At 38.5% G+C, this 20,403-nt stretch overlaps 1 protein-coding gene across 2 annotated transcripts in view; it reads left to right on the top strand.

The window, feature by feature from the left end:
- LOC21391814 (MADS-box transcription factor 34) overlaps positions 1-19,740 on the top strand; it is a 26,197-nt gene extending 6,457 nt beyond the window's left edge. The window contains exons 6-7 of one of the 2 annotated variants that reach the window (XM_024174327.1): positions 15,405-15,492; positions 16,952-16,966. In XM_024174327.1, coding sequence (XP_024030095.1) covers positions 15,405-15,467 — 63 coding nt within the window. In that variant the 3' untranslated portion in view covers positions 15,468-15,492; positions 16,952-16,966. Of the gene's footprint in view, positions 1-15,404; positions 15,493-16,951; positions 16,967-19,577 lie in introns of those variants that run through there. The other variant, XM_010111470.2, reaches the window with a different exon arrangement.
- The last annotated feature ends 663 nt before the right edge of the window (positions 19,741-20,403 follow it).

The following is a 20,403-nucleotide window of genomic DNA, read 5'->3' as shown; positions in this document are numbered from 1 at the left end:
AAATCAGTCCAAAAACCTGCAAATCCAGTCCCAAATCCAAATATTTCAAAGGGAAACCACTAGATCCGGGTTCTAGGTCCTAAAACAAGTCCAAAGAACCCAAGATCTCCAATTTCTACTCTTACTCAAAATCATCAAAATCCGTTTTGAACCAAAAATAAATTTTGAAATCCGAAAAACATAGATTCAAGAGAGGTTCTTTCAGTAATCTTACATCGAATCATTCTCTTGACGTTGAAAACTCTTTGAAATCACTCTTGGTTCGATCTGGTTTTGATTTGAGACACAAATGGGAGATTTCATAATTACCCTTCAATATTATAATATAATTAAAATATATTATATAGTAGTTATATAATATAATATAATATAATATATAATAAAAAATATTATAATATAATATAGTTATAATAATATAATAATTAATTTATAATATAGTTATAAATTATAATATTTTTATTTAATATTTTATAATAATATATAATATATTATAACGTAATTATATCTTATAATATAATATATAATAATATTACAATATAATATATATATATAATATTATATAATATAATATAGTTGTAATATTTTAACAAATAATACCAGAATTATACTAATAATTCTAATATTATTATCTATTATAGTGCATTACACGCGATTATTAATTATAATATTAAAAGCTAAATGGAGGAGAAAAACAGTCTTAACTCTTATATAATATAATATATAATAATATTACAATATAATATATATATATAATATTATATAATATAATATAGTTGTAATATTTTAACAAATAATACCAGAATTATACTAATAATTCTAATATTATTATCTATTATAGTGCATTACACGCGATTATTAATTATAATATTAAAAGCTAAATGGAGGAGAAAAACAGTCTTAACTCTTAACACTTCCGTTTATTAATCAGAAAACTTAATTAATTTACAGGGTGGATACACTTTATATAGCCTAGGATAACTAGTCTAGCCTACCACCTAACTTCCTAAAAACTAAGAGATAAAAAGGCTTACAAATACAACAACTTTTCAACCCAATATACACGGATATTCTAACTTTATCCGCTAACACTCCCCCTCAAGCTTGGTAGTACAGGTTGTACATCCCGAGCTTGTCTACTAACTTTTCAAAGAGTGGTCTTCCAAGACCCTTAGTTAGAAGATCCGCTACTTACTCTGATGTTGGGACATATGTAACACATATCGTTCCATCTTCAATCTTTTCCTTAATGAAATGGTGATCCACCTCAACGTGTTTAGTTTTGTCATGATGAACTGGATTATAAGAGATGTTGATTGCGGCCTTATTGTCACAGTAGAGCTTCAAAGGAACCAGTACTTTCATCTTTAGTTCTCCCAATAACTTCCTTAACCACAGGAGCTCGCATACTCTATGTGTAAGTGATCGTAGTTCTGCTTCAGCGCTATTTTGAGCCACGACGGTTTGTTTCTTACTTCTCCAAGTCACTAAATTTCCCCACACTAAAGTGCAATAGCCTGATGTAGACTGTATATCACTCACGGAACCAGCCCAATCTGCATCTGTGTAGGCCTCAGTGCTTCTTGATTCACTTTTCCTCAAGAATAATCCTCTTCCTAGAGTGCCCTTTAAATACCTTAGAACCCTCAAGACAGCTTCCATGTGTTCCTCGGTAGGATCATGCATAAACTGACTTATGCAGCTCATAGCAAATCCAATGTCCGACCGAGTATGAGAAAGGTAAATTAATCTCCTAACTAACCTCTGAAATCTCCCCTGTCCACAGGACTACTAGAAGCTTCCGTTCCTAATTTCTTGTTAGGATCCATTGGGGTATCTACCGGCTTACATCCTAGCATTCACGTTTCATTCAATAAGTTGAGTACATATTTTCTTTGAGATATGGATATTCCAGACTTGTTTCTGGCAATTTCCATCCCAAAAAGTACCTCAAATTCCCGAGATCCTTCATCTCAAATTCAGAGGACAGCCCTTTTTTCAGTCTTATAATCTCATCTTCGCCATTTCCAGTAAGAACAATATCATCAACATAAACAATGAGAATTGTGACTTTCGTACCTCTATGTTTGTAAAACAGTGTGTGATCTGATTGAGCTTGAAAGAGCTCTTGTTTCTGCAAGCAATCAAACCATGCTTAAGGTGACTGTTTCAAACCGTATAGTGATTTCTTAAGTCTACATACCTTTCCTCTCTTGCTGCCTCCATCAAACCCAGGTGGTAGTTCCATGAACACTTCTTGTAGTTCACCGTTCAGAAACGTGTTTTTTACATCAAGTTGATGAAGTGGCCATTCCAAGTTACAAAGAGAGTTGAACGCGTACAGTGTTGATTTTTACCACAGGAACAAATGTTTCTTGGTAGTCAATATCGTATGTTTGAGTATATACCCTTTGGCTACTAACCTTGCCTTATGTCGTTCGATCGATCCATCGGCTTTATACTTGATGGTAAAGACCCATTTACACCCAACCGGCACTTTATCTTTTGGTCTGTCCACGATCTCCCATGTGCAATTCTTTTCCAAGGCTCGAACTTCTTCCATTATAGCCTTCCTCCAATCCTCCTTTTCCATTGCCTCTTCAACATTTTTTGGAATTTCAACCTCAGAAAGATTAGCAACAAGTGCTTTGAGTGAAGTTGACAAGTGATCATATTCCACAAAATTTGAGATCGGATGTTTTGTGCACGTTCTTGTTCCCTTTCTCATAGCCACAAGGATACTAAGATCATGATTATTTGAACTTGATTCAGGGGTAGAATCTTGACAGTGAGAAAGTTTAGGATTTTTTACTCCTTTTGACATTTTTTTCCGTGAGTAGGTCAAGTTAAACGGATGTAGACCACTCTCTTCTGCCCGTTTCTCTTCTTGGAATATTGGCTGCTTATTTTGACTTTTCTGAGCATCTAGATTTTCGGTTGCAGCCTGAATTTCAGGTTGGATTTGGAGCGGATCTTTGGTCATGGGTTGATTTGAAAGAGTATCAACTAAAATAGGATTTGAGGAGTTTGAATTTTGAATGGAAGTCAGGTTGATCTGCTGATTTTTATCTGGAGTAGGGTCCATGGTTGGTTGGGGAGTTGAATTTGAATGGAGAAAAGATTGAGATTGAGGATTCTAGAAATATTCCCAGAGTTCAAAAGTTGAATTCCCACACGATTCTAGGCTATGATTTGTACCCGGATTTTGTGAATAAGATTCCAAGATATTCTCTTCACTCAGATTCTCCCCCTAAAGAGAATATCCCTAAAAAAATGGCTGATTTTCAAAGAAAGTGACATCTGCCGATGTAAAATATTTCCTTTTTTCTAGGGAATAACACCGATAGCCTTTTGAGTGGCAGAATAGCCAAGGAATAGACATTTATGTGCTCTTGGGTCAAGTTTTGTACAGTTCTGATTAGGAATATGGACAAATGCTGTACAGCCAAATATCTTAGGCTCTAAGCTAGAAAATGGCCTAGCATTCGGATAAGAGTTTTGAAGAAAATCTAATGGTGTTTGGTATTCTAGAACCCTAGTTGGTAAACGATTAATGAGATAACATGCAGTGAGAATGGCATCACCCCATAACCGTTTTGGAACACATGTTGTAAATAACATAGACCTAGCTACTTCTAACAAATGGTGATTCTTTCGTTCGGCGACCCCATTTTGTTTAGGTGTATCGACACAAGAGCTTTGGTGAATAATTCCATTTGTCAATAAAAAATTACCAAGAATGGAGTTAAAATATTCAGTACCGTTATCGGTACGAAGCATCTTAATTTTTTCATTGAACTAAGTTTGAACCATGGAATAAAAAATTTTAAAAGTTTGCTCTGTATCAGATTTGTCTTTCAACAGATACACCCAACACACACGCGTTTGGTCGTCGATAAAAGTAATAAACCATTTGTGATTAGTGACACTCTTAACACGTGAAGGACCCCAGATGTTGCTATGAATTAAAGTAAAAGGTTTTGAAGCATGATATTGTTGAGAGGGCAAAAAGATGCGTTTATGTTTCACTAATTGGGAAATTTCACATTGAAACGAATCATTTTTATTTTGAAACAAGGATGGGAACAAATATTTCAAGTACAAAAAACTAGGATGCCCTAGCCTACGAAGGAGTAGAATCATTTGTTCTTTCCTAGAAACGGCAGAGTGATCCACAGCAGTATGAGTATGATAACTCACAGATAGATTGTGTTCGAAGTAGTAAAGACCCTCAATCTCCTTAGCACTGCCAATCTTCCTCCCCGTAATCAGGTCCTGAAAAACACACGTAGAAGAGGAAAAATTAACCACACAATTGAGTTCTTTAGTAATCTTACAATAGAAATAAGATTGCATGATAAACTAGGAACATGTAGAACATAGTTTAGGATGATGGTGGAATTTATTTTGATTGATCCCACTCCTGCAACTACGGAATAAGAGCCATCAGCCACCTTAACTCTATGGTTCCCTGGACTCGGGGTATATGATTGGAAAAGGTATTGACAGCTTGTCATATGGTCAGTGGCCCCTGAATCAATTACCCATTGCTCACCTTTCTCTGTCATGCCCCCAAAGGATTCATTCTTTTTTGCCACAAAAGAAGTACTCGACTGTTGCTTTCTAGAAAACAGAGTGCAAAGCTGCTCCATCTGAGCCATAAAAAAGGTGAGACTCCCAGTATTTTGCTCCGGTTCTGAGTCATGAGTGGCTTGAAGTCCCCTACTATCTCGATTTTTGAGTCGGTTAGGGACTCAGTTGGTTGGTTTACCATGAATCTCCTAGCAATTTTCCTTGGTGTGGTAAGGCTTTTGGCAGTGATCACACCAAGCCTGCCCTTTTTTTTGTGATAGAGCGAGTGTTTCCTCATTTGTTTGATGTCTGTACAACTAACGTTGAGGTTTCAATGGTAGTGGTCGTCATTTCTCCAAGCATTACTCTCCGGTGATATTCTTCACGCCGAACTTCAGAAAAAACTTCATCAATGGCTGGTAATGGTCGCATTCCAAGAACACGGCCTCTCACTTCATCCAGTTCTTTGTTGAGACTAGCCAAAAAATCATAAACTTGATCTTTGTCTTGCATTTTGTTAAACAAAACAGCGTCTTTGAGATCCTTCTGTTGACGGGTGTTGAACAGATCGAGTTCCTGCCATAATTTCTTCAAGGAATTAAAGTATTGAGTCATTTCAAGGTCTCCTTGTTTGAGGTTTCTGGCTTTGTTGCGAAGTTCGAATAACTGAGATGAATTCTCGAGGTCAGAGTAGGCTAAAGTCATAGCATCCCATATCTCTTTTGCTGTGGGATAAAACAGAAACGTGTCACCAATACTATCCTCCATGGAATGAATTAACCACGCCATCACCATCGAGTTCTGAGTGTCCCAATTAGAGTATGTTGAATCAGTACGCTTCGGTTTGGGAATTGTTCCATCCAAATATCTGATTTTGCCTTTGCCTCTAATCACCATTTGTGCTGATTGGGACCATTGGAGGAAATTCTTCCCGTTTAGTTTGAGTTGTGATTTGCGGAGACATTGATGAGTTTTCAAAGACGGCAGTGGGAATGATTGTGGAGACAGTTTACGAGGTACCAGAGATAGCCTCAGTTCCTCTTCCTCCGCTCATTCCTATTGTTTAGTTCTTCTCAACTCACAAGTAGCCTTTGTGCTCTGGTACCATAAAAGCTAAATGGAAGAGTAAAACAGTCTTAACACTTCCGTTTATTAATTAGAAAACTTATGTGATGTTTGGTAGATGGATTCGTTCCCTGATTCGAATCATGATTCATGGTTCGCTACAGTATTTTTTCTCACAAAAAATACACGTAAATTGAAAATGGTTCTAATCCATAACCAAACAGACTCTTAATTAATTTATAATTGAATTATTACAGGGTAGATACACTTTATATAGCCTAGGATAACTAGTCTAACCTACCACCTTACTTCTTAAAAACTAGGAGATAAAAAGGCTAACAAATACAATAATTTTTTGACCTAATATACACGGATATTCTAACTTTATCCGCTAACAAATATATTTATTGCATATAATATAATAATTATATATTATATTGTAATTATATATATTACAGTATAATATAATATAATATTGTTATATTATATATCATAATTATATAATAATAATTTTATTATATTATATTACATTTTATATATTATATTGATAGATATAATATCAGTGTTATATATAGCATAAGGGTAAGTTTGTCAACATGAAAATATTCATGTTTCATTCCAAAAAATTCTTAAAATTACAACCAAACAAATGAATCAATTTTCTTTTCCATTTCATTCTTATTACCATTCTCATTCCCATTCCCATTATCATTCTCCCACTGTAACCAAACGCACCCTAACAGGTGAAGCCCATTCCTTAAGCATGATCGCGTGCTCGTGATCCCGTTGTGGCAGTAGCCCCTCCGGCATCCAAAAAACCCCCTCAAAGCACCTCAATAGCTGTTGAACCTGCTCTGGAATCATCATGTTTGTCTCTCTCTGCTCCCCTTCGAGGTTATGCAACTCGATCAAAAATTTGCACCCCGCGTCTTGAATCGCCCTCACCATAGTCTTGAGCGACACCAGAGTTTTGTATAGACTCGGGTCGCCCTATAGAACAACTGCCCGGTCCCTCAACTGAAACTCTATTGTCAACAACTTCCTATTTATCCTCATCTCTCCCAATGATTGTAACCACTTCATCCCCAAAATGACATATGTACTTCCTAAATTCAGGAGAAGGAAATCCTCCAACACTTGAACTCTCTATATCCTCAAGATCAATCCTCTACATATTCCCCTACTCTTCTCCACTAATCCAGTACCCATGACCACCCCAAAACTGCCGATGTCTCTCAAATGGAGGCCCAATTTGTCTACTACTCGATTAGAGATAAAATTGTGGGTCGTTCCACTATCCACAAACACCACCACATCCCATTCGCCGATACTCCCCCTTAACTTCATGGTGTGGTTCGGTGTAAATCCCACCACCGAATTAAGTGAAACTTCAGCCACGTCAAGGTGAAGATCGGCTTCTTCCCCGCCTTCCTCGTCATCACAAACAGTCAGGACTTGTAGTGTTCGGTCCTTACATCGGTGCCCCGGGCAAAATTTCTCATCGCATCGAAAGCACAACCCCTTCGCCCTCTTGTCCTGAATCTCTGTCACAGTGAGGCGTTTGAAAGTCAGTCCCGGACATGCCCCACTAACCTGATCCTTTTAGGGTTCTCTTTGAATTCCCAACGTCTGAGTTTTTTATCCTCCCGATGGTGTGCTGTTTCGGTATGAAAAACTGACTGAATTACTCCTATTGACTCGCTCTGTTGCATTCTTATCCTCAATCATATGTGCCAACTCCATCATCTCCCCTAACCCTCCCGGTCTCAGTAAACGCAGCGCCGCTCGGATCTCCGGCTTCAGTCCCTTCATAAAATTCCCCTCCAACACCATTTCTGAGATTCCCCTTGAACGACCCAATAGCAGCTCAAATTTTTCCTTATACTCCACGACCGTCCTATCCTGGGTAGGGGTAAAAAACTGTTCATGTATATCTCCCTCTTGAGTGGCTCGAAACCTCTCCAACAGTCGGTCCTTAAATTCACCCCGCGACCTCAATGGTTGTCGTTGTTCTCGCCATTGAAACCACGCAAGGGCCTTTCCCTCCAAACATAATGCTGCCGCCATCAATTTTTCCCTCTCTGAGATTCCATTGAAGGTGAAATAGCGCTCTACCCTATACACTCATCCATATGCATCCTCACCTTCGAAAATGGGCATTTTCAGCTTCCTTACCCTCGAATCCGCCCCAAATTGGGTATGCCCCGCCCAATTTCACACCATTGGAGGCCTCTAACCTCCCACTTCTCTTCCACTCTCCATAAATCCGGAGGACCCAGCCCAAAATCCTCCTCACCTAGCCCCAAATTGAGTTGATAACCCTTGCCTAACCGTAATCCCATCATACTCGCTTCCCCTCTCGTCGGAAACCCCTCTCCCGGCCGTACACCCCCAAATTCGCCCTGCCCAGGCCGAATCTGCCCTGCCAAAGCTTGGATCCGCCCGGCCCAGGCCCGGAATCACCCCAAAATGGTGCTTAGAGGCCGTGCCCAGCCACCCCCGGCCCTGGCCCGCCCCAAGGCGACGCCGAAACGCTGGACCCCGATGCCCATAGCCCTAGGCCACTTCCTCCACCAGTGAAACCCTCTGTTCCGCCGCCCCCAGCCGCGACCAAGCCTCCCCCGCCGCACCCAACGCCAAGGAAAGTCCCACCAAGTTATGCGTCCCATGGGCCGTCCTCCGCGCCAGCAGATCTGCCGCGGGCTGTTGCTTATGGCCGCGCGAAACTGGTGGTTTTCGGCCCCCTCCCCCTGTGCCGTCGTCGACCACAGGTTCCATCCTGTCGAACCCCTCTCCTGCTACGCCGCCATGGCTCGTCACTGTTGCCGATGGTGGGTTGAGGTGGAGCTCCGTTAATTTCAGTAACATGGCCTCAAGGGACGAAAACTGTTGTTGGACGGTGTTAAATCGCTCGTCAATGGTGGTCTTGAGCGATCCAACCTTCGTTTCTAACTTCTCTTCAAGTGCGTCCACTTTCTTCGCTGCCATTGTCCCAGGATTTTGCATAACCTCAAAGGGGAGCAGAGAGAGACAAATAGGGTGATTTCAGAGCAGGTTCAACAGCTGTTGAGGCGCTTTGAGGGGGTTTGATGTGAAAATTGTAAGTGCACAATATCGCACACAAGTAATAAAGTAGTGAATAAACAATCGTTCCCACGAGGATTGCGTAATTTTAATTAAGTACTGAAATTTGTTAACTCAAATTATTTGAACAACCTAAAATAAAATAGAAAAATAGTAAGAGTAAAATACAAATAAAAACTCAAATAAATAAAACTAAAATAAATAAAGACTCAAACAAATTAATGACTTGGGCAATTGATTTCACAAAATCTAATATTTAACTCATTATTCATGCTAACATCGCTTCCCATTCATGTAGCAGAACAAAAAACCCTAATTTATCTAATAGTCTTTCTAGGGATGCTATTAAAAATATTTCTAACATGTAAATTCACTATTGCTAGATGTGAATTTCACCATCCTAAAAATTCATTAAGTTCTTTGATTTTTCTAAAATTACTCTCGTAAGTCATATTACTATCTCTCGATGTCCTACGCACCTTACGGTTCTTTTTATTAGAAACTATTCCCAAAAATCTCCTTTTGGGGTTTCAATTTAAGTTTTCAATTCAATTCAATAAGTGATCATTTCATTGAAAGCATTAAGAACAATAAAAGAAACACATTAATGAATGGAAAACTCTTAGTGACTAAACTTCATTGAAAGAAAATAAATGAAATCAAATATTCATGTCTTGGCTACACTTGTAGTCCTAGTCTAGAAATGTAGAACATAATTGAAAAAGAAAACATAATAACAATAATAATTAACAAAAGAAATTCAGGAAAGAATAAAATTGTTTGACGAATTTGAAGTTGAACTCCGTTCTTGGATGAATCCTACTCTCCTTCGTAGAGTCGTCTTCTCTCCTTATTTTCTTAGCCAAAAAGATCCTAGAAAATAACCCTAAAAATCTTATTTATAGTCTTTGGAATCGTAGTGGCATTTTTGTAAATTTTCAGAACTCAAATGAACTCAAGTTGGTAAAATTTTTGAAGTAGCGCAGCGGCCCTACCATTTGGGCGCTGTAGCCCTACTATTTGAGCGCCGCAGCCCTGGCCTGAAAAATAGTCTATCCACACAATGCTTCAAAGTAGAGCCGCGGCCCTACTATTTGGGCGCCGCGGCCCTAGGTGAAAAATTACTTAATTACGTAATTTGGCGCCATGGCTCCATTGTACAAAACCTAGGCTCTCTTCTTTCAGGTTTTTGTATTGCAAATGAACCATTTCAAGGCCTATGCGCCATCTTTCAAGGCCGAGGCTCTCCAATCTCAATTTAGCTTCAAAGATTACTCTAACACTCAACTACGAACTCCAAATGATAATCTGTAAAATCAACTTAAAATACATAAATTAACTACTAAAATCACTCTAAAACTAACAAAACACTCAATTAGAAGTATTAAAAGATAAGTACAAATCCAATGTATCAGGTTTTTCAGATGTCGGAGGGGCTACCCCCACAGCGGGATCACGAGCATGCGATCGTGCTTAAGGAAGGGGCCTCACCTGTTAGTGTCCGCCCATATCATTATCCCCAGATACAGAAGGATGAGATTGAGAGGTTGGTCAAGGGGATGTTGGAGGCAGGGATCATACAACCGAGCGTGAGTCCGTTTTCGAGCTCGATTTTGTTGGTGAAGAAAAAAGCTGGGAGTTGGAGATTTTGCATAAACAATCGAGCCCTGAACAAGGAGACAGTGCTGGATAAGTTTCCTATTCTAGTGATCGATGAGTTGCATGGAGCAGCAGTGTTCACAAAAATTGACTTGAAGTCAGGATATCACCAGATTCGGATGCAGCCAGAGGATGTGGATAAGACTGCATTTCAGACTCATGAGGGACATTACGAATTCTTGGTCATGCCGTTTGGCCTCATGAATGCTCCAGCCACTTTTCAGTCATTGATGAATAAAGTATTTCAACCTTATCTACGGAAGTTTGTCATGGTTTTCTTTGATGACATCTTAGTCTACAGCAGTTCTCTGGAAAATGATGTGAGCCATCTGGAGAATGATGTGAGCCATTTGGAGATAGTGTTGGCTAAGTTACAGAAACATCAGTTGTTTGCTAATCGGAAGAAGTGTTTGTTTGCTCAGGCGAGGGTGGAGTATTTGGGGCATGTTGTGTCAGCTGAGGGAGCTGAGGGGGTTTCAGCAGACCAATCTAAAGTGCTGGTGATGCTGGAGTGGCCATTACCTAAGACGCTGAAGGAGTTGAGGAGATTTTTGGGGCTCACTGGGTACTATCAAAAGTTTGTGAAGGGGTATAACACCATAGCGTGGTCCCTGACAGAGCAGTTACAGAATGATAGCTTCCAGTGGGGGGAAGCGGCGACTCAGGCTTTCGAGAAGCTGAAACGGGCCATGATCAGTGTGCCGGTGTTGGCTTTACCGAACTTTAGCCAACCATTTATTGTGGAGACGGATGCTTCGGAATATGGGCTAGGGGCAGTCCTCATGTAGAACCAGCGACCAATTGCTTATTTCAGCCAGGTGTTAACCGCACGGGCACTGCTCAAGTCAGTTTATGAGCGCGAACTCATGGCGATTGTGTTAGCTGTACAAAAGTGGAGGCCATACTTATTGGGGCAATGCTTCATTATCCGAAAGGATCAGCATAGTCTCAAGTTTCTATTGGAGCAACGGCTGGTGACCGAGGAACACCAGCGTTGGTTGTCTAAACTGTTGGGGTATGACTTTGAGATACTATATCGCCCGGGGTTGGAGAATAAGGCAGCGGATGCCTTGTTGAGACGGGTGGAGGAGCCGCAGTTGGTAGCGTTATCGGTGCCATTAGTGATGGATTGGGAGACAAGATATTGAGGTGGACAAGGGGTTAGAGAAGATCTGGACTGCGTTAGCGCGAGGGGAGACGGGATATCCGGGCTATTCTTTGGAAGGGCAGCGATTGTTATACCAGGGGCATCTCGTTTTGCTGAGAACATCGCCTCATATACCGAGGTTACTGCAGGAGTTTCATGGGAGTACTATTGGGGGTCACTGTTCGCCAAAAATCCTATGTATGGAAATAACTCTACGCAAGTGCACGTAATCGAACAAGTAATACAGTAGTGAGTAAAGAGTACGTCTCCACATGGATTGAATTAATAAGAAATTGATTACAAAAACCAGTTGTACTAAAATAATCGAGAGTGAATCGAGTGCCAAATTGATGTGGATTAAGTAAAATGAATGAGTAAAGTCAAACAAGAGGTAAGACTTAACAAGATCTAAGCTACAAGCTGTGAATCAATGATGGGTAAGGGCTAAGATTACTGATTTTCCCTCAGTTGTAACTCTGACCACATTTGTTATAAGATGGTTGTAGCAAAGTTCATCCAGTCAACCTAAAATTCTGCATATTCCTCTTCCGACAAATCTATGCCTATAATTCCTTAAACCAAAACCAACATATTCCTATACATTTTAGTTTACAAAACCTGAAGTTAAACACCAATTTTAATAGGTCGTACAAAGCAATAATATATTCCTATACTATTCCCTTATATTATCCAAGATAGATCTAACTAAAACTAACCTTTCCAGAATTAATTTTAGTTTATATTTTCCACTAAATGATGGCCTGTCATTTAACAAAAATTAGACAATAAACACACTTGAATAGCAAATAGATCTTCATTGCAACTTTGGTTCCATCAATAATCCTAGCTAAAGAATTTAGCTCATGTTTAGTTCAAAGAAATCAGATATAATATCAATTACCAGATCCATTTGTTCACAGAGAGAAAATACAGACAGAAGGAAGAAAATGGTTAAGCTAAAATCTGAGGCTAAATAGGTGTGTCTTGCTTCTGGTGTCCAGCCGTGCTGTACTACTCCCTTCAGCTCTAGAAATCAGCTCCCCAAATTCCTCTTGTACTCTCCTATTTTCTCTCTTCTCAGCTTGTACAAAGAATTTTGTGCGCCTCCCTCTCTGGCTATGGCTGCCTCGTACAGCACTCCTCTTTTTCTTTTATACTAGGGCAGGATGAGGTGCCCTAATTACGTGTGTCCTTCTGAGAACCAAAACTGATGGTCCCCCCTCTAGTGCTCTTACAGTTGTCCTGTCTTGGCAACGTCAGCATTTGGACCACTACCAGCTGTAAAGAAAAGCTGCGCCAGCTTGCACATTTTGGTTGTATCTGCTTTGCTGCAGCGTTGCTATAGCATCAGGTGCAATCCTGCTTTCATTTCTTTTGTCGTGCTTTTCTTTCAAAATGCTTTCGCTGATGCTGCCCTTGGACTTCCTGCACTATACACCCAGAGTCAACACACTTTCATTGAATATGTGGACTAAATCCATGATATGACGAGATTGTTCCACAAATATCAACCTTTAACCAACTAAACAAAAACTAACTAATGTTATACGAAATACTAACACTAAGGCATTTTACCTTGAGAAAATAAGCAACTACTAAGCCTAAAAGTATGCTAAATAACTCTATTTCATCGAGTTATCAGTCACTCCAGGGTTCTTAAGACTTACCGGAGCTTGGCAGCTGAGTTGTAGTGGGTATGAATGAAGAAGGATGTGGAGGACATGGTAGCCAGGTGCGATGTGTGTCAGCGTCGCAAATACCAGGCAATGGTGCCATGAGGGTTACTGCAACCTTTATCGCTACCAGATAAGGTTTGGGATAGGGGTGGCAATTCGTGTCACGTGTCGTGTTTTGATCGTTTTTTTCTAAATTTACAGTCAACCCGAACACGACCCGTTACACGAAATTTTTAAAAATCGCAACACGAACACAACACGACCACTTTATGAGTTGACACGACACGACCCGAAAATGACTCGTGACACGAAATTGACCCATGAATCTGAAATTGACACGAAAATTGTATACTTTTATTTAGTTTTTTACATATTAAAAATAACTTAAAATTCATAATACACTAAATTACAATAACATCCATTGAAATTAAGCAAATAATAGTATAAGATTTTGAGTATAACTATCATGATATCACAAGTTCATAATAAAATTTAAAATATGAAATTAAAAATATATGTATTTTTTAGTTTTTTATGAGTTTCGTGTCGTATTCGGGTTAGGTGGGTCCAACCCGAAATTGACCCGTGTTTTTCGTGTCAATTTCAGGTTGACCCAATTCTGACGCGAACCTTTTTTATCTCAACCCTAACTCGTAAAATTCGCGTCGTTTTCGAGTCATGTCGTCGTGTCATGACCCATATTGCCGGCCGTAGTTTGGGAGGACGTGACGATGGATTTCATTGAGGGGTTGCCTCGGTCGGATGGGTTTATGGTGATTTTGGTGGCGGTTGATCGTCTAAGTAAGTATGCTCACTTCATACCATTGCGACACCTTTATACCACGGTAACAGTGCCGGTGACCTTTATGCGAGAGGTGGTACGTTTACACGGGATTCCGGGGTCAATAGTGACAGACCGAGATAAGGTCTTTTTGAGCCATTTTTAGAGAAAGTTGTTTAAGATGCAGGGGACGGTGTTGAAAAGGAGCACGGCTTATCATCCGCAGACCGACAGGCAGACTTAGGTAGTCAATCACAATGTGGAGACTTATATGCGGTGTTTTGTGTCAGTTACGCCCAAGCAATGGGCAAAGTGGTTGGTGTGGGCTGAGTATTGGTACAATACCTATTACCATACTGCTTCACAGAGCACTCCCTTTAAGATCTTATATGAACGGGACCCGCCACATTTGGTACATTATGGGCATAGCACGACACTTATGTCGTAGGTGGATTAGTACTTGGAAGAAAGGGATAGAATATTGGAAGAGTTGAAGATGCATTTGTCTAAGGCTCAACAGATTATGAAGAAGCAGGCTGATGGTCATAGGAGGGATGTACAGTTTGCGGTGAGGGACCAGGTATACTTGAAGCTTCGACCATATCAGTAGAAGACCTTGGTGCGGTGGAGGAATGAGAAGCTCTATCCTTGGTATTTTGGGCCTTATGAGATTATAGAGACGATTGGCGAGGTGGCTTATTGTTTGAGGTTGCCACCCTCTTTGGCGATTCATCCGACGGGCTATTAGAGACCATACACCATTTCCTTTACTACCGCCCACGTTAACTGCAGATATGGAGGTTGTGTTGGAACCAACTGCTTTAGAAGGCGTGCACCAAGGGTTGTCAGGACAATCGAGCGATAAAGAGGTGGTGATCAGATGGAAGGATTTGCCAGACTATGAAGCGACGTGGGAACCGTTTGACTTGATTCAGGAGCAGTTTCCTTTGTTCCACCTTGAGGACAAGGTGTCTCATTAGGAGGGGAGTAATGTTAAGCCCAAGCCCCTACAGACTTATGTTAGGCGTAGGGTAAGGGGGGCAAATTAGTCCTTTAGGAGGCGTTGACCTACAGACTTATGTTAGGCGTAGGGTAAGGGGGGCAAATTAGTCCTTTAGTATTTTATGGATTTAGGGCTTTAGTATAAAGATGACATTAACAAGTTAATTATGTTTATGCTGAGTTTTGTCAAGTTATTATGAATAATTAGGAGTTTTAGAAAGATTGACCTACCTCTTGAATTGTAGGTCAGGATTTATCTTTCAGTTGATTTAATTAATAATAATAAGTTCTAATTCAACCTTAATCCCAATTGATTCTTCTCTGAAACCTATCAACATGTGATACATCTTATTTGAGGATTTTACATGATCAACAGTTTATCAATTATCTGTAAATGTAATGGCAACTAATTTGATAATAGACTGACTGTATAACGCCCACTCGCTTGGATTTAATTACTTTGCCAGACACAACTAGTGATTGAGACTATGACAAGTCTTGCTGAGAAGGTGTGCATTTCCAGCTCATTATTTCCTAGCACTTTACTTCATTTAACTTTTTAGCCTCTCCGTTTTTTACTTAATTTGCATTGAGTAAATAATGAACAAGGAAAAAAAAAAAAAATAGAGCTTTGACAATAGCATTGACAAATTTATTAGCCGTTATTAATTAGTATCAAATCCTTATATTTATTAGTAGATATTAATTAGTATCAAATCGTACACTGCGAAATTCCTTATAATTTTTGTCCCAACTTTGACTTGTCTTTTTATATTTTTATTGGTAAATGAAATCTTGTATTACTAATTGATGTAAAGCAATTGTTTAAACACTTATTAATGAAAAAAAATAACAACTCAAAATTAGTATTAAAAATTAGCTAGCATTAGATCGTTATTGTTCTTAGCATTATTCTTCTTATTATGGGGGACATCGTATAATGATCAATTTACATTGAACATTACTTGAGATTTTTATGAGTACTTTTAGGTCCCGTTCATTTTGCCGATTCGAGTTTAGAATTCGAGTTTTGCTACAGTAAAAAGCTCTCAGAAACAGTCACATCTAACTTTTTTGCTACAGTAAAAAGCTCTCACACAAAATCACATCCCAACTCGAATTACAAACTCGAATCAGCGAAGTAAACGGGCCCTTAGTATGTCAATGCGTCAATCGTACACTCCCATCAGCACTCAGAAACATTTTTATTTTCTTAGTTAGCTTCACTTTTGTGTTTCATAACCAAACTATTGGTGCATAATATCCTAATGTGATTTTGTTTGTGCTAACAGAATAATGAATTGTAGCTTTGAGATTTCTTTTCATGAATGTTATGTAAGTTCTTGCTTCGGCCGCTGACTTTACTGAGCAACCACTAACCAGAATAATCCCTTGTAGTCTCATATTTTCATCAAACGCCATGAAAATATATGGGTCAAAATTTAGCCAGGAAAGAAAAAGTACGTGTATGAAAAATGTTCTATCTAGGTCGTTTTTCTTTATAGTTGAAAATTTTATTTTATCAAGGATAATTATAAACGTCACATCTGGTTCAAATTCCAACTCAGTCAAATGCAAATCATTAGTTTGATCCAGGCTCAGAGATTCAAACCCATGTGACCTACGAATCAAATGCACCCATCACCTATACTCCCTAAACTTCACCTCAATATTGTCACTTTTCCCCAAAACCTAAAAAAAAAAACTCATTTTTTTCTTAATTTTGAATTAGTCTCATTTAACTCTTCTTGTTAGAATTTATATTAAAAAACGAAAATGAAAGATACGACGTTAGGTGCAGTTAGGTTGTCTATTTCCGTCTGTTTTTGCAAATATGTTAAAAGCATAAAAAAAAAAGGTGAGGCAATATTGCAATTAAGTGGTTCTAACAGAAGGGATGAGTGAAACTAATTCAAGTATTGTTTGTAATATATATATATATATAGTAACTTCACGCCATGTATGCAGGAAAAGCAGCTGAGAGAAAAGAAGGGTCTCCTAGAAAATCAGGTAAAACAAGAAGTGAACGGAACAAAACCTCAGCATGAGAAATTTGTTTGTGTCCAAATAAATATATTTTCACAACTTTTCTGTTTTGTCCATCTTGGAGTAACTTGTAGATTCGGACGATGATGGGTTGCCAAAGCCCCCACCGTGGAAAAGAGCTTCAGCTAATTCAATGGTTCGATTGACACACTAGTAGAAATATGATATTTTACGACCGTTAATAACCGTCGTTAAAAGATTACATGACGGTTAGGAGAGTTTTTATCTCTCAACAGAAGTATGTTACAGTTCTTCTTAAAGAGACATGCAAGACTGCATGCAAACTAGCAAGCACTCCCATTGACCCGAATCTCAAGCTTGGAACAGCAGAAGAGGATGTTGTGGTAGACCAAGAAACATATCAACGCATGGTAGGAAAACTCATCTATATATCTCTCTCACACATGACCAGATATAGCATATGCAGTGAGTGGTCAGTCAATTAATGTGTTAGTGCATTTTGTGTTGGCTTATTTTTGACAAATTAGTTGTAAGATTGGCTGGCATTGTAAATTGGTGGTCCTCTTAAAGAAAGTCTTGTTGTCATTAAAAGGGTGGCTTTTTTGGGAATTGATGGCTGGTGATCTTGAGGTTAGAGGCAGGTCAAATGCGAAATAGTATGGCAGAACGTGTTGTGCAGAGACAGTGTTGAAAATAGAAAAGTTGCTTTTGTTCATGTCAGAATGAGATTGTAATGTTAAGCGTCGTTTGATGTGTTGTGACGAATTGTTAGAACACTTTTGAGTTGGCTCTTCGGGAGAAGATTTTTTTAGTTTCAGGAGGAATCTGTTAAGTAGAGTGGTGCTCGTTGATCAAGCTTTCTAAGGAGATTCTAGGCAACGGCGACATTGTCAAGGAGGGAGTCGTTGAGTGTGTAAGACCGTTCGGTCCTTTGTAATCTTTTGAACTTAGTAGGTATGCGCACTGAACTGCGATATCACTTTCTGGTGTCCTTTATATTTCTGCATTATTTTCCTGTATTACTGTGTTTGCTGGTTTAATTTCAATCAGTTTGTTAAAACAATGTTACAGTAAAGTGTTATAACACTCTCTGTGACACTAGCGACAAAAACAGACCTTACATTATGCATAGTCTGAAGTAAGTTCATCTGCAAGCAGCTCACAGAGTACTTCATTATTTTAAGGGAACACCAGGAATGGGGATCTTATTTAAAAGAAATGGAGGACTGATGCCGATTATGCTGGATCTATTGTTGATAGGAGGTCAACTTCAGGATATTACACCTTCTTTGGTGGGAACCTTGTGACCTGGAGAAGTAAGAAACAAGGTGTGAAACAAGTTGTGGTAGCCCGGTCCAGTGTTGAGACGGAATTTTGAGTAATGGCTCAGGGTATATGAACTACTTTGGCTAAAGATCATTCTTGAAGATTTGAAGATTAAGTGGGATGACCCTATGAGACTCTACTACGTCAACAAGTCTGCAATTAGCATAGTTCACAACCCGATACAACATGACTGAACAAAGCACATTGAAGTTGACAAACACTTTATTAAAGAGAAGTTGGATAGTGGACTGATTTTTGCACCTTATGTGTCTGCACATGGTCAACTTGCTGGCATTCTAACAAAAAAGGGTTGAGTAGCTCAGTTTTTTAGACTATTGTATCTAAATTGGAGATGGAAAATACATATTCACCAGCTTAAGGGGGAGTGTCGGAAAATACGTGTAATTAATTGTTTAGCTAATTTAGGAAGTTGTATTATATTGTATCCTAGGATTATGCCTATACAACTAAGTTTCCTTTTTATGGTAGGAGTTCCCATAAATCATGGGATTTGATTGGTAGTTTCTTAATTTAGTACTTGGTAGTATCCTAATTTAGTGCTAGGGTTGTTATGTATAAAGCTAACATTTACTGTAACATGGAGAAATGAATGAACGATTCTTTAGTTCAATCTTTGATATTTGCCGCTTTTTTTTCCTCTAAATGGTTTACTAAATGATTTGCTATTGATTATATTCACAGTTTACTAAATGGTTTGCTATATGGTGTCATTCATGGTTTGCTAAATAGTTTTATCTAATTGATCTACTAATAGATATAAAATTGGTGCATGTCAAATATGCTCACGGAACATACTTCTTCAATGTCATTATAAAATATGCTTATTCAATGCGCCTATTCAATGCACTTCTCAAACGCACTTAATGTCACAGTATATATAGAAAGGCATTAAATATAAGCACTGTAATATGATCATTGTTTATAGGTGCATCTCTTCTGTAATACGCTTTTTAATTGAGATACTTTCTTCAAGGATGTGAAATAGAGAGTAAAACAGAAGTTATTCGAAGGATATGTCACAACTTTGCTTGCAAATGCTTTATCTCATGCTGTTTTTTCATGCTTCCAGTTCTATTAATTATATTGCTTCTGTTTCTTTGGTTCATTACACATTGCTTGAATTGATTTGTTTTGTTTTTGCTCAACTATTTGCTTTTATTTCTCTTATGTGCATGTTCATCTGGACACACTATTCCTTGTTAAAATATTGTGACGTTGATGTTTATGACCAATACCAAAGGCAAACAACCACGGTCAACGCCCCAATAATATGCACGTAAGTTTTTAATCATAGCTCCATTATAATGACTTCAAAGGCGTGTCTACAGCTTTAGTAGCTAGAGTATTAGAATTTTCAGAAGTAAATGCTCGTCGACAAAGGCTGCTGAAGGTTTGGCTTTACCGAGGGGGCTGGAGCAAAGTTATTTTTGAAAGAGATTTGTCTCAATATTATCAAAGCAGCTACTGGAGAGGTTCAGTGTGTGTCATGGGAAGCCACTGGTTTTATCAAGCTAGTTACATCATTGTCTATGTCTTATGTATTTCGCTCCTTTTTTTGGATTCTAAGTATGCTGTAATAGTCACTGTAACGACCCCCGGATCGTTACACTTATCTTAATTTTTAAATATTTACCTCTTAAAGAATGTGAAAAATAGTTAAATTTGAAACACTTTACTTTGAATGACTTAAAGAAAACCTAGATTTTTAAAAAAAAACATATTATAACTTTAAAAATTTTGAACTTCCTCAAAAAAAAAAAAAAAACATGTTAGTTCAACTTAATTATTAAAATCCATACCGTGAAATAAACCTAAAAAAAGTCTAGAGTATTCTTCAAATCAAAACCACCATAAACTAAAGTTCCAAAACAATAAAAATACAAACTAAAAACTTTGTTTAACATTAAGCACTTTCATCTCATGATCGTTTCTCCCGTTTTCCTATCACGCATAGCTCGCATCCGTTCTAATATTCTCTATGGCTACATCTTACCCTTTAGATTGTCTATAACATGAAATAACTTATCTAAACAAAGGCTTAGTAAGACACTTAATTCTCACAAATA

The sequence above is a fragment of the Morus notabilis genome, unplaced genomic scaffold, assembly GCF_000414095.1.
Source record: "Morus notabilis unplaced genomic scaffold, ASM41409v2 Scaffold1584, whole genome shotgun sequence".
Taxonomy (NCBI): Eukaryota; Viridiplantae; Streptophyta; class Magnoliopsida; order Rosales; family Moraceae; genus Morus; species Morus notabilis.
The sequence above is the reverse complement of the archived record's forward strand: the minus strand, read 5'-3'. Positions and strand labels throughout refer to the sequence as shown.